This window comes from Trachurus trachurus (genome assembly GCF_905171665.1).
Source record: "Trachurus trachurus genome assembly, chromosome: 21".
NCBI classification, from domain to species: domain Eukaryota; kingdom Metazoa; phylum Chordata; class Actinopteri; order Carangiformes; family Carangidae; genus Trachurus; species Trachurus trachurus.
Genome location: NC_139899.1, coordinates 14,525,799 through 14,541,833, shown reverse-complemented (window position 1 = coordinate 14,541,833; position 16,035 = coordinate 14,525,799). Strand labels below are relative to the sequence as shown.

General features: G+C 43.4%; 1 protein-coding gene across 3 annotated transcripts in view; it reads left to right on the top strand.

Moving 5' to 3' along the window:
- The first annotated feature begins 2,164 nt into the window (after nt 1–2,164).
- The window catches only part of igf2bp2a (insulin-like growth factor 2 mRNA binding protein 2a), a 47,100-nt gene continuing 33,229 nt past the window's right edge, over nt 2,165–16,035 (top strand). For all 3 annotated transcript variants that reach the window (XM_083996248.1, XM_083996247.1, XM_083996246.1), the window contains exons 1-2: nt 2,165–2,625; nt 3,895–3,955. In XM_083996248.1, the coding sequence (XP_083852374.1) occupies nt 2,451–2,625; nt 3,895–3,955 (236 nt within the window). In that variant the 5' untranslated portion in view covers nt 2,165–2,450. The remainder of the gene's footprint in view (nt 2,626–3,894; nt 3,956–16,035) is intronic.

Below are 16,035 nucleotides of genomic sequence, written 5' to 3'. Positions count from 1 at the left end.
TGACGTAAGAACTCAGATTTTCTAGAGGCAGTAACAAAATCATTTAAGATCGCAAGTTCCACTAAATCATTGACATACATGGTTCATTTACATGTTTATATTTTATTGGACAACATGACAGAAGAATTAACCTTTAAGAGTCAAGACATTTAAAGGGATGTGTACATTTTACACCTCAGGGGAGTATTTACATCATTTTTCCCCCCTCAAGTTTATCTTAATGCTCTTTGAATGATTCTTTCACCTGATCTCCCCACAACCCCCCTTTGACAGTTTCTAACAGCTGTCCCCACCTTGGAAACTCCATCAACCAATTATTTCCCTCTTCCATCACAAGTCCACGTGTTCGCATGTGTGCGTTGTTTGTTCTGGTCAGCAGTTCTCCCTGTGTTCCGCAAATGTCACATCCCTCCCAGTCCCAGTGCATTTTCCTTTCTGAGTGGAAATCATTTTTTTGGGGGGTGGCTGCATGATTTGACAGCACACTGACCTAAATGGGACAACATGTAACAGGAAAGCATGTAAAATGTTGAATTAAAGTGCTATTTAAGTGGAATCTCACAGGCAAAATTGTTAAAAGTTAAAAGCAGTAATTGGATATATAGTGTTATTAGATTTATACTGTAAAATGAGTATGGTAATGATTTAGTGCAGTAAATGAGTATTTGAAATGAATGGGTAATCCATTTGACCTCAGGTCTGAGTGAGTCTGAGCTGGCAGCAGCAGAAAATCCTGCAATAACTGTGTTAGCATGTCATCGGGAAAGTAACTAAAGAGCTGTTTTGTAAATAGAACGCAGCTTTGACATTCCTCTGTTCTCACACTGACGTAAACAAGGAGAGGAACGGTCACTCCTGCTGCTGGCACTCTCTCCACTACAGTGGGGTGGCAGTAATGTTCCAAGGCACAGGCCAGTCACATGTAGAAACACTCAAGTACTGCAAGGCAAAGGCTCCTCCCCTTGGTAACTAGTGTAGGTACAAGACTACACATCCATGCATGAGCACTGCAGCCTGTGCCCCCCCCCCACCCCCCTCCACGTCCACCTCCAACACCACCACCCTTCGTCATGCAGCCGCAGCCTTTGCTTTACATTTCAGCTTTTGTTTAGAAATCCACTTAATACACCTAGGCTGCTTTGTTTCACTTCCCTCCCAAACACACCCACATGCACACACCTACACTGACACACACACACACAAAAGAAAAAAAAAAAAAAAGACAGATGTAATACCATGCCTGTAGCCTGGAGTATGAGCTCAGACTGGCTGAGTGACACTGCATAGAGGGCACCTCCTCCCCTGTCCAGGGCCAGGAATCCCCTCTCTTCTCCTTATCAGCCTCTAAAAATAAATGTTTGCTCAGTTTTACATTTTAGAGTTGGATCTACCAGCTCTTTCCACAGGTTGATAATATGTAAACTGTGTTTTCATCAAGTTTGTATATTATGTAAAGTGAATGGGGCGTAAATCCTATATGCTGCAGGTGTGGGCCCCTGGTCTAGGGTGTGTGTGTGGGGCGGGGGCCCAGCAGCAGCAATGTGCAGGATGGGTGTAGACTCTGTAGTTTCTGCAAAGGGATAGGATTTACAAGAACGGCTGTTTCACGGTTTCACTTTCTGTATTGGTGAAACCCCCCCTCCCACCCCCCTTTACTCTTTAATAACTGTCACCAAACACTGCATGATCATGAATATTACCTCTCGTGTTTTTATTATAGTATTTTAAATACCTCACACAGGCGTCCATAGCGAGGTTTGGAGCCCCCTGCATTCACCTCTCCATATTTCTATGATGTTCATAAATAAGTAAAAAGGCAAAGTGTAGGGGGTTGGGGGGGGATCAGTGACACCGTTTGGGTCGACAAGTCCAGTGACAGCGACTTGATTTTCCACACAGTAGCCTCTCTTTTTTTTTTTTTCACTCCCCCAGCCTGGAGGGACCCACGGCACGGCCCTTATTATGATTTGATGAAATAACCCCACAGCCTCCTTTAAGCCCATCCCTTTGCTGAATGTACCCAGTGCTCATCATGCCACTTCCATACCCTAATGCACTTTCTACGCTGGGAACGCAGGAGTGATCCCTCCATGCACCTCCAAACATTTTTTCTTGTGATTTTAAGGGAGATTTTATTTAGAGGCGGTGCTTGTTGGCTCCGAGTAGCGTCGTAACGACACTTTTTTCCCCAGTCCTTGTTAAAAGAGTTTGACCAGGGCCAGAGTTGGTGCTGGGGGGTCGCCTATAGCGTAGTAATTTCCTGGGGGGTGATTGCTGCATTTTTTTTATTAGAAAAAACAAAACAAGGACAAAACAAGATCCCAGCAGATTTTTTCTATTTTATTTTTATTTTCTCTTTATTTTTTCTTTATTTTTTTCTACTTCTCTGAATATCGCCACTCTCTCACTCTAAGATCTGATACCCCTTCGAGATTTTTTCCTTTCAGATCATGAACAAACTATATGTTGGGAATTTAAGTCCTTCGGTCACTGTCGAGGACTTGAAGCAGCTCTTTGGGGAGAGGAAGCTGCCAGTGGCCGACCAGGTCCTACTGAAATCCGGCTATGCTTTTGTGGACTTCCCCGATCAGAACTCGGCCATAAAGGCTATAGAGACTCTTTCTGGTAAGTGTGGATTTGATAAGTGATGCTGCTGGTGACAGAGGGAGAAAAAATCCACAGCGAGTCGAAATGCAAGATCAGATTAAAAAAAAAACACACACACACACACATACACACACACAACAACACAATAGCTCAGCTTGTCCGAAATGTGCAATATTAATCATTGCTTGTGTTATTTTCTTTTTTCTTTTTTGCTCGGGACAGTGTGTGAGAGTGTGTATGTGTGTGTTTTCTCTTTTTTTTGCGATCACATCCGTGTGCCATCAGAGTTTAGATGAACGCTCAGTCATGCACGCTCCAGCAAAAATTGGATAAATTATCGATCGCAGGACACAGTCAGGGCTTCGGTGCCCGTTTGCCTAAAGAAAACACGAGCCGTCGTAACGCAATTAACGCGCACAATAACCTATATTTTGGAGATTCCGATAGTGCGGGGCGCTACTTTGCAATCACCCGCTGGAATGTATTGGATGGTCTGATGGTTCGGGTAGGCATAATTATTTTTCACTTATTTTTTATCTTGATTTTATTAAAGAGAGCACGGCGAAGCGACAGCGGAAAACTTGTCAGATCCGTGTTCCTCTGATGTCTGGGTATGTTTTTACGAGGTGTCTTGGAGGTGGGTCACGGGGGTCCGGAGGAAAGAGCTAATAAACAGGTAGCTGAGTGGGGGACGAGGTGAGACGCTAATTCCGTGCTGCGCCAGGCAGGCCACTCATAATAGTAACGAAAACCCGTGTTCAGGGCTTCGCCGAGGAGCGCTTCGGTCTTCAATAAAAACCTTCCCCCTTCGACTTTGGGTCAACACGGAGAATTAAGAAAACACCTACCTACAATAGAAAGAGTACAAGACATTGTCCTTTTCAAAACCATCTCCTCTTTGATGTTGCATTCTTTACAGAGAGCAGGAAAAAAAACACCCCTCATTGCACTGTGAGGGTTGTGGGAGTGGAAAGCATGGCTGCCCATTTCCCCCAATACTATATAAGCTTATCATGCTTCATTTTGGCGCCGATTTCCCCTCTCAGTGAGCCGCTAAATGTCACATTTGTGCTTGTTTTAATGTAAACATACAGTTTTATCCACCGCCGCCGCCCGTGCGCGCGACGCGCCCGCGTACAGTACTTTCTTTTAGGGGTTGGCTGTTTGAATGGGGACGCACCTACTTGGTGAAGTGATTCAAAGTGTTGCTGTGTAGGCCTACCAAGCTTGCATTGTTACTTTCCTGACACGCAGCATATGTCACACTATCAATTTTCGTCCTTACAGGTAAAGTTGAATTACACGGAAAGGTGATAGAGGTAGACTACTCTGTTCCCAAAAAACTAAGGTAGGCCTACAATCTGACACACACACACACACACACACACACACACACACACACACACACACACACACACACACACACACACACACACACACACACACACACACACACTGACATTGTGTCATACGCCTATACTGTGCCCCATGCCAGACTTGTGTGTGTGACCTGTAGGCTTCCGCTGTGAAATATAGCACGCTAGATTTACCCCTCCTTAAAAAAAAATCGGCTTCTTGTGTGTGATTCATACCAGGTTGTTGTTTGTTTGTTGTTGTTGATGTTGTTTTATTTGCTGGCGATGGGAATGGTAATTGCATGGCGATTAAAACAAAAGAAAGAAAGCAACAAAGAAACAGTTTAGTCCCAAACATGCGCAGAACACACAGTGACTGCTGCCATATCGCGTGATCTACTGCAAGGCCTAGGCTATATCCCCACTGTGAAACATGGACACACGTACACACACACGCACGCACACACACACACACTGTGCATACATGCAATAAATTCATCATAACTGAACCTCACACACGCTCATTACACTCTGCTGTGGTCAATTGTTTCCCCACGTGGCTTATTTTTCCCTATGTAGGCGTTAAAGTTTCCTTATTGACTGGAACACTGCATTGTACGATGAGATGCATACCAATCAGCTGAGCCTCTCCTCTGGTGATTATATGTAGGCTGTGTGTGTGTGTGTGTGTATGTATGTGTGCGCGCGAGGAAAGCGAGAGTTAGTGTGCGAGATAATGTATGTAACTCTAACCACAGCACGGTTTTGCTTTGTGCTCTTCTATCAGCTTGTCAACTTTATTTTTTTTTAGAAAGTGTGAATAAAATAAAAATAAAAATATCCACTATGTTTTTTTCTTCTTCTAATGGCTCGGAATTAGTGATTTAAAGAAGCTGTGTTGTTCCGTGCGTAATACGTAGGACGGATTGTGGAGCCGTATAGACGCTGCACATTTCTCAACAATGCCTTTGGCTGTAGGGGAAGCCTACATTGCGTGACAAAAAGGTAAATATTCAAGCCCCTTGCGGAGGAACACGTGACCCACACTTTATGCGTTTCCAGCCTGGTCCTCCCCCTCCAGTGCAGGCTACCTCCCTGCATTACAGCTCTGGCTTTTATAGCAGTGCAACGCTGTGGAGGGGGATTTATATATATATAGTGTAAAAAAAAACAAAATCGAGCGAGCGAGCTGCTGCTGCTGTGTTTGCCCAACTCCTTGTTCTGTGGCTCGATTTGCAAGCGTTTTTGTAAAAGCGTGCAAAGCGCAACATGGTGTTAAAAAAGCCTGCGCCACTCCCCACAGTTAATGTGCACGTAGGCCATGGCAATGTTGGGAGAGCCTCATAATGGCTGCCATGATGGCCCTGCTCCCTGCACGGCTATAGGCGGACTGAGATGGAGCAAGTGTCCATACATGTGCCTGCATGTGTCCAGGAGGCATGTGTGTAGCCGCTGCATGTTTCTCTACGGGCCTACAGAGCCGAGTCTCCGCCATATCACTGAGGTCGACACGAGAGCAGCGTATATGACACGTCCAGGTGTTCATTTGTCCCCCGTAAAGCACTGTCACTGTAAAGTGGGCGAAATGGCACGTGGAGGTGTAATTTAACGTCATTTGATCATATCGTTTAAAAAATAAATGGTAATTCTTTTACACGGTGATCAATGCTTTTAACGCCCCCCTCCCCCTCTCTGTTCTGCGCTTTTGTCAATTATTGCAGAAATATTTACATTGTTTTAAGATTTATAGCTAAAGATGCGTAATTTCGACCAACTGTAGGCTAATTATTGTAATTATCTTTTTTTTTATTTTACAGATTTGCAGTAATGCAAATGTTTGAATAGGCCTATAGATTAAAAAAAAAGATTCTTATGCAGTCTCCTACATATTAATAAATATAGTTTATATTTAATAATAATAATTATAAAAGTTTAGAATAAGCACAGTATATCCACTTGATCCTATTTATGAATGTAGTATTTAAATAATAATACATATATAGCAATCAGTGATTTTAAACACTATGGTTGCTGTGGTGAGGCCATAGTTAAACAGGGCACGGGCAGTGAACCAATGATCAGTTTTTGTTCTGTCATTTAGGAAGTTGTGTGTGAACCTTCAGGCCTACTGGCTTTTTTTGAGGCTGCTGTAGTTTCAGCTCCAGTTTGCTGTGTCTGTTTGTATATATTTCAGTTGTGTTTTGTTGTGTAATGTCTAAAAGGCACAGTGGGATTAACAGTCAAATTAGGTCTATTTTTAATGATAAGAAATTATGACTGATCACAATTGGTTGCAATAACATTTAGTTTGCTAATGAGCTTTTTCCCTAAAGGACTGGGCCTTGTTAAATGTAATCTTGAATAGTCCAGAATAGACAAAAGTATGAATTGTTGTGGTCTTGCTGTTCTATTTATTATTTGAATGTTATTTTACCCACATATATTTTATTTTTTGATATTTCAAATGGGTTTGACACACAAGTTTGTGTCTAATTTTACTCAGAGCAATTTTAAAGCAAGAGAGGTAGATTTATGATTTTATGTGTAACAGTTTAAGAGCTACTTATCATGAAAAATACAGAATAATTAGATGCACATTATGAGTCATATTTCAAACAGAGTTTTTAGAAATTTAGTGTGATTCCTATTAAAACTGATTGATTTAATCACTTTAACTCTGCTCTAATAATGTAGGTTACTTTATATGGATTTCAGTATTAAGACAGCTGATTGAAAATATAATGAATATTTTTATGTTGCTGAGTAAAAACATAAAATAAAATTTCTGGGATATGCATTTGGATTGTTATGAACACATACACTTGATATATAAGTTGAAAATATACACTGGAGATGAAATTATCAATACAACAATACACATTAAACATCATAGAAAATAAATATATTCATGTGGAATTATTGTAATAATTTGTTTATTATTCTTAATTACCTTTACTTACATAATAAATATTGCCCACGATTTGATTGAAAGAAGGGAAGAGAGTTTGAAAAGAAAATTATGTTTGTTTCCTTTAACCTCAATATCATTTGTGCTCAGGTGTTTGTTTGTTTTTTTCTTTTCTTTTCGGTGGCTTATTTAAGGTCCTTCTTATTAAGTTTCCTTGTTAAGCAAATCATGCGGCTGAGTGTCTGCTCACGCGACACACAAGGAGTGTGGCTTGGTGTTAATTGATATTGGTGTGTCATGAACGATATGCAGTGTTGCTTGACTGTGAAATAGGCGGTGAGGGTGTGAACACAGCGCCTAACGTGAGCTCTCCCTTCAAACATGATCAATACTCAGTTATCAGTACTAAGCATGTGAAGACAGTGTAGTTGTTGTGTTGTTGTGGGATAAACACTATTAAAGCTGCCTGCCTGTATTGTATTGGCCAGACTTTTGTTTACCTTTTATATTTAACAGTTGAGACTGATAGAACCAGATTCCTGTCCTGCTAATTATCCCTCCACACCTTTGCCTGAACCTGGAGTGAAAAGAGGCTCAAACAGACAGCGATGCACTTGCTTTATCCCACTCAATTAGCCTGTAACACAATAAACACAAGTTGAACTGTTTGCATTTTGCAGCTTAATGGTGTTTGATGAAGCTACATTGATTACAAGACTTTTTTTTTCTTACAAAATGATACAAACCAAGACATGGGTGTAAACATCTGCATTGCACCACAGTGGTGCACTTGCAGATGTGTGTGTTGGGTTGTCAGTGCACACTGAGTCAAAACAGCGAAATATGATAGCCATCAGTTGATCCACTCCGAATCCATTAATACTCCCCAGTTGATCCTGGGTGAAGGGGAAGCTCTCCAATTCAGGCTCTGGTTTTGTCCAGAGTGATAGCAGGAGTCACTGCACTGCTGCCCTCTGAAGCCACATCCGCTGCACCTTCCTCCTGACTCCTCACGTCCCCCCTCACCTGCCTGTGAGCAGCCACTCAGGCATCTGGCTTGTGGAGGAGAGCCTTAAGTGTCTCACAGCCATGTTCCTTATCAGACTTAAAGAACATCATTATTGTCTTTTTAACTTCGGCTCGTCTTATGTTTTGATTCAAAAGAATTAATGCCTCATGTTTTAGATCTATTTATCTTTGGCTCAGCCTTAGGTGTTAAACGAGACTAGCAAGGTATGAAAAACAATGGCAAACGAGACAGTTCTTTATTAGCACTTCAAAATATAATGACTATTTACCTGTCACATATTAACTAATGGCTTTTATTTCGAGTGCGTCGCTGCATTTGAAATCTACAATGCTGCTGAATTTGTACGGTATTTATTCACTTTTGCATGAAAGCAGAGTAGTGTATTTCCATCCTTAAGTGATAACTGACTTGCTGGTGCAACAGAGTACATAGCTTAGGGGGAGCAGGGAGATTAGATGTGAGAGAATTGTAGATTCACTGTGTGTCTTATCAGACCTGTGGGATCGCTGTTAAAGCTCACCGAGAGCTGGAAACACCTTTTTTTTCTTTACAGACACCGGTGTGTATGTCTTAGCAGAAAGTTCTTGGTAAGCTGTCATTCACATTCCACTCCAACCTGTTGCATGACTAATACGGCAGAGCAACATTGCACTCATTACAACCAGGAGTTGGGTAAACAGCCAGATGACTCGCGAGAGCAGCAGCGAGGAGGTGTGGCGAGGTGTGGTCGGGATGAGGAGGATAGCTCTGACTGGACGTCCCAAGTCTCACATTTTTCTCCTAATACTAAGTTCCTGAAGCACACTGGAGTTAAGAAGGAGAAACTCAGGAGCGTTGACTACAGGGAGACAGTCTCAGGTGTTTAGATCAGTGACAGGTAGCTCCCTCAATCTGATACAAGATGAAGAGGACGTATCTTCTCTGTGTGCTTTTATTTGTGACTTCAACATTGTGCATTATCAAGTTCTTTCCTACTGAATGGTGAGAGTAATGGAAAGACAGCCTGCGGTAGAAGTAAATTGAACCTTCATTGATTAGAGACAATAGCCATAAAGCCTCCTTGAACTGAGCCATTAGAGTCACTTGTCTCCATCCACGGGAGGATTTGTCATTGACAATACATACTTCGCCATCTGCTTCTGTTTGTTGAAAACAAAAGAAAAGAAGTTTTAGTCCCACACTCCTGTCAGTGCTTGGATTTATGCCTTTCACTCAATGCTGCAGGATGTATTTTTGATAAAGTCCCTGCATTGCAAACAGTGTGGGGGAATTTAACTTTTTCTTCTGCATCATTTTATCCTCTGCGCACCTGTCGAGCAGGTGTGCATTCAGTATCAGTCAACAGCTAACTTGCTGTTTGTACAAGAGGAAAGTGTGACCACCACTGTCGCTGCCTTTTAGAGGAAGACCCAGCATTGTTTTGAGCAGATGTTTCCCTTAGTAGGGTTTGATGGATTGCTGGAGTCTTAAACGTGGTGCATATGAATATTGAATGAATTATAAATCATTATTGTGTGTGGCGTTGTGTGTACCCAGGTTCTTTTTTAGGGGGGGAGTGATTCCAAGATGTAACAGCTGTTTTATCTCTCCTTCCATTTCTCTGTCTGCTGTGTCTGCTCCTCTGATGCGAGCGTGCAGTATGTGGGTGTGGGGTTTTACGCACATGCAGATATGTTCACACAGCTTGAGGATGACGCTAGAGAGAGAGAGAGAGAGAGAAGCTGTGGTGACTCCCGGCTGAAAGATACGCACCGGATGTAAAGTTTAATGTTTCTCGACCCTCGGTGTGCTGGTGCTCCCGGTGGGGCATCCAAGGGTGTGGTCAGGGAGGAAGGGGAAGGGTGGGCAGCTGAGGCGCACAGCAGGTGGCATTGCTCACACAAGCACAGACCCCCCGTCCTTGTCCCATATCAACACCATATAACCCTACTACCCTTGTGCAACTTTAGAGCTCTGATGGGTCTTGAACAGGTGAAATGAATACGGCGGAAACTTCCCAGGAGCCAATCAGAGCCCGACACGGAGAGAGCCGGGTGCCGTAATACTTAGACACAGCCAATCCCACTCGAGCGGGTTGAGTGTTAGGGATCGAGGCCCTTGAAGAGGCTCGGTGACATTGGCATAGAGCCTCGAGCTTGGAATGCTGTTGGCCTGAAGCTGTACCCAGGTCAGATGGTCTCCTTAATCTCTTCGGTCAGACCTTTTTCCTCTCGGAGCATTGCCCAGTGTCCTACCTTGATTTTAAAAAAAGGGGCAGGGGTGCAGTCAGAGGAGCAAGGACCCCTGCTCCCTTGGTGCACCGACCACCAGAGTCGGTGGTACTTGGATGGATTATTGGACGAGCCCGCTGAGTGGAGGTCCATTACATCCTGGACCCCACCTCTGTATGAAGTGACTATTAATATTCCTTGTTGGGAGCTCATCAAATTATTACAAAGAGTAACAAAATGACCACAAAGAGATGGAAAAGAACTACAAGAGAAACAAAAGGAGGGCAAATGTATCTAATGTAGCAGGGGTGAGGGCACTTTTACATCCATCCGTATATCCTAACCTGTTAGTACCTGTAGGAAATTTGTGATTAAAAGAAGAAGCTTTTGCTCATATTTTTCACATTTGAATAATATAGTTGTTTTCATTAATTTAATACACAGAATAAACAGAATAGCCAATGCTTACCAGGGCTTTACACTATAGTCTAACCAAGTTATTCTGATTTTTATACGTTCACCCCTTGTTTAAAACTGTCCTCAGTCTGGCCCCAGCTCAGAGGTTTTTAAACCTTCCCTTGTTTTCTGGATCATCATGGCCTGACTTACACGGACTATTTTCATTCACCATTTCTCACATGCAGTGGCAGGAATGTTTTTTTGACATATATGTGTAATGTCATCTCTCTGTGAAGTAGCAAATGTCAAAAGATATAGCGTTGTTGTGACATTTACAGCATCCTGTTGCGGTAGCAGGACTAATGCCATTGTGCTGGCGAACACACGTGCGTGTGTGTCCGTGTGTGTTTACAGGTCACTCTGTATTCAATTCCAACTGTTCCAGGTTAGGTTCTCCAGGTTGCCATGGGAACCATTTTTGAGTGTTTTGCTTAGTTATAGGAACAGAGCTCAGACGATAAATGCTTTCAGTGAATGAACCCAGAGTCCTCCAGTGTACAGAACATCATGTGAGCAGCAAACAAGTGAAAAACAAAAGTTGAGTTTTGCTGCATGCGTCACCCCGAGATTCACCCCACAAGTGATCATTATAAATATCTTTTGATATCAATGTCAGAATCCTATGATTACAGCTTAAGTTTGTTATGAACTGCTGTCAGCTAGGGGGGGACTCTGTAATTTCCACCCATTCCCAGGAGAGTCGGAGACTGCCTACCGGTTGCAGCTGCAAGCCCCACGCTGCAGCTCGGCCGTGTGCTGGTGGCTCACGCTATGGGCGGTGCAGTGGTCAGAGTGCTGATTTTATATGACAGTGAGTACATAACCCAGTAAGGTGCCTCAGTAAAAAAAAAAAAAAAAAAAAAAGCCTGTGTAAAGATATCGCTTCATTGACGTGTACAAGTGCTCATTTTCTTTCCACAAGTGCAGCAGGGAAAAACTGCTGAGTGGGCTGTCCATCTATGTCACAGTGGCAGCCCCTCATGTGACCTTTTCTTATTCATAAACCTACTCGGGAGCCACCATTTCCATCCTTTTCCATATGTATGCAACGGAAGCTGGAAACCCCCTCCACCTCCCCATCAGAACAAGTCATCTACAGTAAGGTCCTCGCACAGCTGAGCCTCCGACACAAACCTGAAGCACAGTCCCGCCATTGTGTTTCCTCTGTTTCACACTGTCTCTGATGGAGGGTGTGGGGTGTGTAAGGGGGGGGGGGGGGGGGGGGGGGGGGGGGTTGGACAAGGAGAGGACTTCCGAGTCAAAGGCACGTGCATGTCCCATGCGTGCTCATGGTTTCCTCTGTGTGTGCGCGCGTGCCCCCGTGTCTGGGCTCCTGTGTGTGTTGGGAGGAATGAGCACCGCTGATAGAGGGCAGCATTTCCTCCCCCTCTTGTCGAGGCTGGCTCAGCAGGATGAGAGAAGCTGCTGGTGGCTTCAAGTGCTTGAGCCCCTCTCTCTGCAGGCTGTGGCGGCTTTACTCACACACGGGATTTCTGGTCGCAGGTGTAAGACCAGCAGGAACAGAAATCATATCAACCCTTTCTGTTATCTCCTTTTGACACATCGGCTTTTATGTCCTTGCCAAGTATGTTAAATCAAACATTTTCAACATTGATAAAACTTTGTAAAGAAGTAAGCCTGCCCCTTGTGTAGTGGAATAATGCCATGCAGTCAAGAGATTCCTGGAAAAACAACCTGGTCAGCATTACCATGCAGCGGCCCTGAGAGCTCAGAAAACACATGCAACTACACATATGTCTTGCAAATGCAGAAAACATCAATCAACTTGACAACACCTGCAGTGAAAACAATACAACACATGCAAATATTCAAACAAATATGGTGCTTTAGAGCACAATGGAGGTGTTTCAACATGGAGCATGAGTGTGGAGGTACCTGGGAGGTGTAATCCTAACCACAGTGGCCCAGGTTGATTTGATTTGATTTGATTTGATTTTGATTTTGATTTTGATTTTAATAATTCATGCTTGCAGTGGAGGCAAGGCTCCACTGAAAAACTGCAGAACTTTACAAAACAAACATACACAAACATTTAAAAGGAAGCTACATAGCTACATACAAACAAACAAACAATTTCAGGATTAAAAAAAAGTCCAACCTGTGGCCCTTTCAACATATCATCCTCGCTCTCTTTTCCACTCCCGCTCACTGTCAGAATTAAGGCAAAAAAAAAAGAAAAAATGAAAAAGCAGGATCTGCAGGGACACACCTGTCACTCACTGTCCCAGCCAAGGTTCATCATTTTTTAGCGTCCCACCTGGAAACATTTCCATTATTGTGCGACTGAATTAGCCCCACATTTGTTTACTTGTGTGTTTCGTGATTCTTTTTTTTTTTTTTTTTTTTTTAAGCACATGTGTTGTCAAATTGATAAAGATGTTTTCTGAATTTTGCGGCATCTATGTGATTTGCATGTGTTTTTTATTTCACCGGAGTGTGTCGAGCTCTCAGGGCCAACATCATTTCCTACAGTTCTGAAAAAAAGACAAAACCATTGCTCAAGTCTTCATGTGAGTGTTTATGCGTTTTATCTGTTTCTGAAAAGTTAAGTAATACTTAATTGTGAAAGACTGAGAACAAATATTAAAAAAAGAAAAGAAATAAAAAGATATCTTGTAAGAATGTAACAATAAATTGTATCTATGCAGGGGGTCTCATTAAATGGTCTTGTGGACTAATCTGGCCCTGATAAAGCATGTGCATGAAAAGTTACTTATTTATTTGCTATCTTGCCAAAAGTTAGACGAGAAGATCAATACAACTGTCATATCTCTGTTAATATGAATAAATATATTATTTAGTAATTGGATGCTTATCTATTAGTCTACAAGATTATTTTATACCCTCCACCACTGGCAGCTCCTCTTGTGCTTTACATAGCTGAGCTGTGGCGGTGTTTGCAGGCTTCCAGCAGAAATAGTGTTTAGTATTTGGCCACAGTGATATGCCATAAAGCCTGTTTTACACAGCTGTGCCTGATCCTGACTATGATTTGCTGAGCCCAGAGATGAGTCGGGTAATGTGGGCCAGGCAGGTGCTAGAGAGTAGGACGGCTCCATCTGCCTCTCTGCCAAGTGACCAAGCACATGCCAATACCCAGTCAGTCGCAGTGTGAGAGATGGGCAGAGCATGTATGTGAAAGAGAGAGAGAGAGAGAGAGAGAGAGAGAGAGTGTGTGTGTGTGTGAAAGAGCAGAGGAAAGAAAGAGAAAGACCAGAAAGGAAAGAAAGTTGCATTGTGTGTGTGTGCAGCCCATGGGAGTTCCTTTTGATTGTATCACACCCAGCGTCAGGTTGTGTGCGAGAGCTTCAGAGTGTGTTCCTAGAGCTGCACACATAGCCACGAGCAAGAATGTGAAAACAACTGTAAATAGCTGTTGTCTCACTGACCCTTGGTTAATATTTCCCCAAGAGGAGCAGAATATTTTATAGTGAAGTGTTCAATCTGTGCACGTTCCACTAAACAGTCTATACTTTGGGTTTCCCTATGGGCGCAGTGGAGCTGCTGCTGTGTGCACTGTGCATGAGGATACTACGTCAGTCCTGAGATTTTTAAACTCTTAGTCTCCTTCTTGTAAAAATGTATTCAATTTATGAATGAACTAGCGCAAATATATGTACCAATTGATTGATTGACTGACTGGGCTGTTTGGTATGGACATCTTTGCATTTGCATTCGCTGTCGCTGTCTAACATCAGCAGTTGCTAACGGGCCGTTTGCTTGGGCCAGCTATGCAGCAACCTCTGTCTCATGCATGCAAACGACGCTATGACACTGACTGATGAACTGCCTGCTCCTGTCAGGTTAAATGAAGAACATGCTGACACGGCCACTCAAATTAAAATCGAGGCGTGCGTCCATAGGCGGATAGCATGATCTTGTTGAAAGAAAGAAAGAAAGAAAGAAAGAAAGGCCGACACAGGGAATACAGTCATCTTTAGCTCACACGGTTGGTAAATATTTGATGCTGAGGCAGCCATGCATGCGTTCTTATTGGAGGGTTGCAAAAGTTAATGGGGCCGTAGCCCGTTACACAAAGTAAGAACAAAACTTTTTTTTTTCCTTCACCATTTATAGACTTACTCTGTATACGTTCAGGTGATTTCTGTTGTTAGTAAAGGTGAATTCCACAAGATGCAGCTGCAGTTCACCTCCTCACTGTCTTTCCACTGCAGCATTTGCTGCTCATCTCCCTCCCTCCCCACCCCCCACCCCCAGCCTCCTCCTCCTCCTCCTCCTCCTCTCACGTGCATGCCTTGTGTCATACGTACCACCTAGATTGCGTGCATTGTCTCTCGCCGCCTCCCCGCCGCTCATAATGTCACCGCTCCCCTGGCACAGCGTGGCAGTGCAGAATGAAGCCGGGCTATGTGTTAGCGTGAGCGGGTGTAAATGGCGTGCAGCTGTATGTTGTGTACTGTAAGCTGAATGTGAGCCACCCTATCAGATAGTGTAACAGAGACAGGCGTTTTATTCTTAGTAGAGTTGTGGTTACTGCTATTGGAATTCTTCAACAACAGTGGACCTCTGTGTGCGCATGTGTCCATGTCATTACGTGTGTGTGTGTGTGTGTGTGTACAGTGCTTCTGTGTTCCTACCATTCCCCAAGCGGGAGGCAACAGTTCATTTCAGAGATGGTTGCTAAGATGGTTTTGTTTTAAGTGGTGTGAGGAGTGACTCCAGCGCAGCCCCGGTTTCCGGTGGCTTGACGTTTGCGGAAGAATAAATTACAGAGATATAGAATGACAGGCTTCAAAGGCCGGTCTGATGACAAAGAGACAGCGGTGGAGATGTGGAGCCTCAGTCTATAGGATGAAACACTGAATATGTTGCAACTTGAAACGGACGTGTAGCTCTAACAGAATGTGTGTTGGTCCAGTGTAATTGTCGCGTCCCTTTAATGGATGCAAGTTGCCCCTCAGGCGTTTGTAGAGCGTTTTGCAGCCTCTTCCTCCATCACCACATATCATCAGAGCTGGCAAATCACAGCACATGATTCACTACCACACACACACACACACAGATGGGCTCTGACTTGATCAAACGTCAGCGCAAATAACAGAAATGCCACCAGACAAAACACAGCTCTGATTTGCTTTTCCTAACACTGGCATTTTTTTTTTTTTTTAGCTCTGCCTTCACTAAACACTGCCCACCGCTACAGATGTTTAACCTTCTCCGCCAACAGGTCTGATTACGATGAGTTGAATATTGTTGCTAGTTTTTGTGCGTGCCACATGTTCAAGTCTGCCATCACACTGACTCGGTGCTTCTCGGAGGAGCAGTTGTTGTGGCTGTCTTAAAGAATGAGGGTTAGGTTTCTAGATCAGCCCTCATTCCTAATAACCCCTTCAACTTAGACAGGGTGTTTGTTAAAGAGGGGAACCAACCTCGTGTGTTTTCTGCCAGGAGTAATGAAAGCAGTCGGCCTGTAAATGCTTGCAG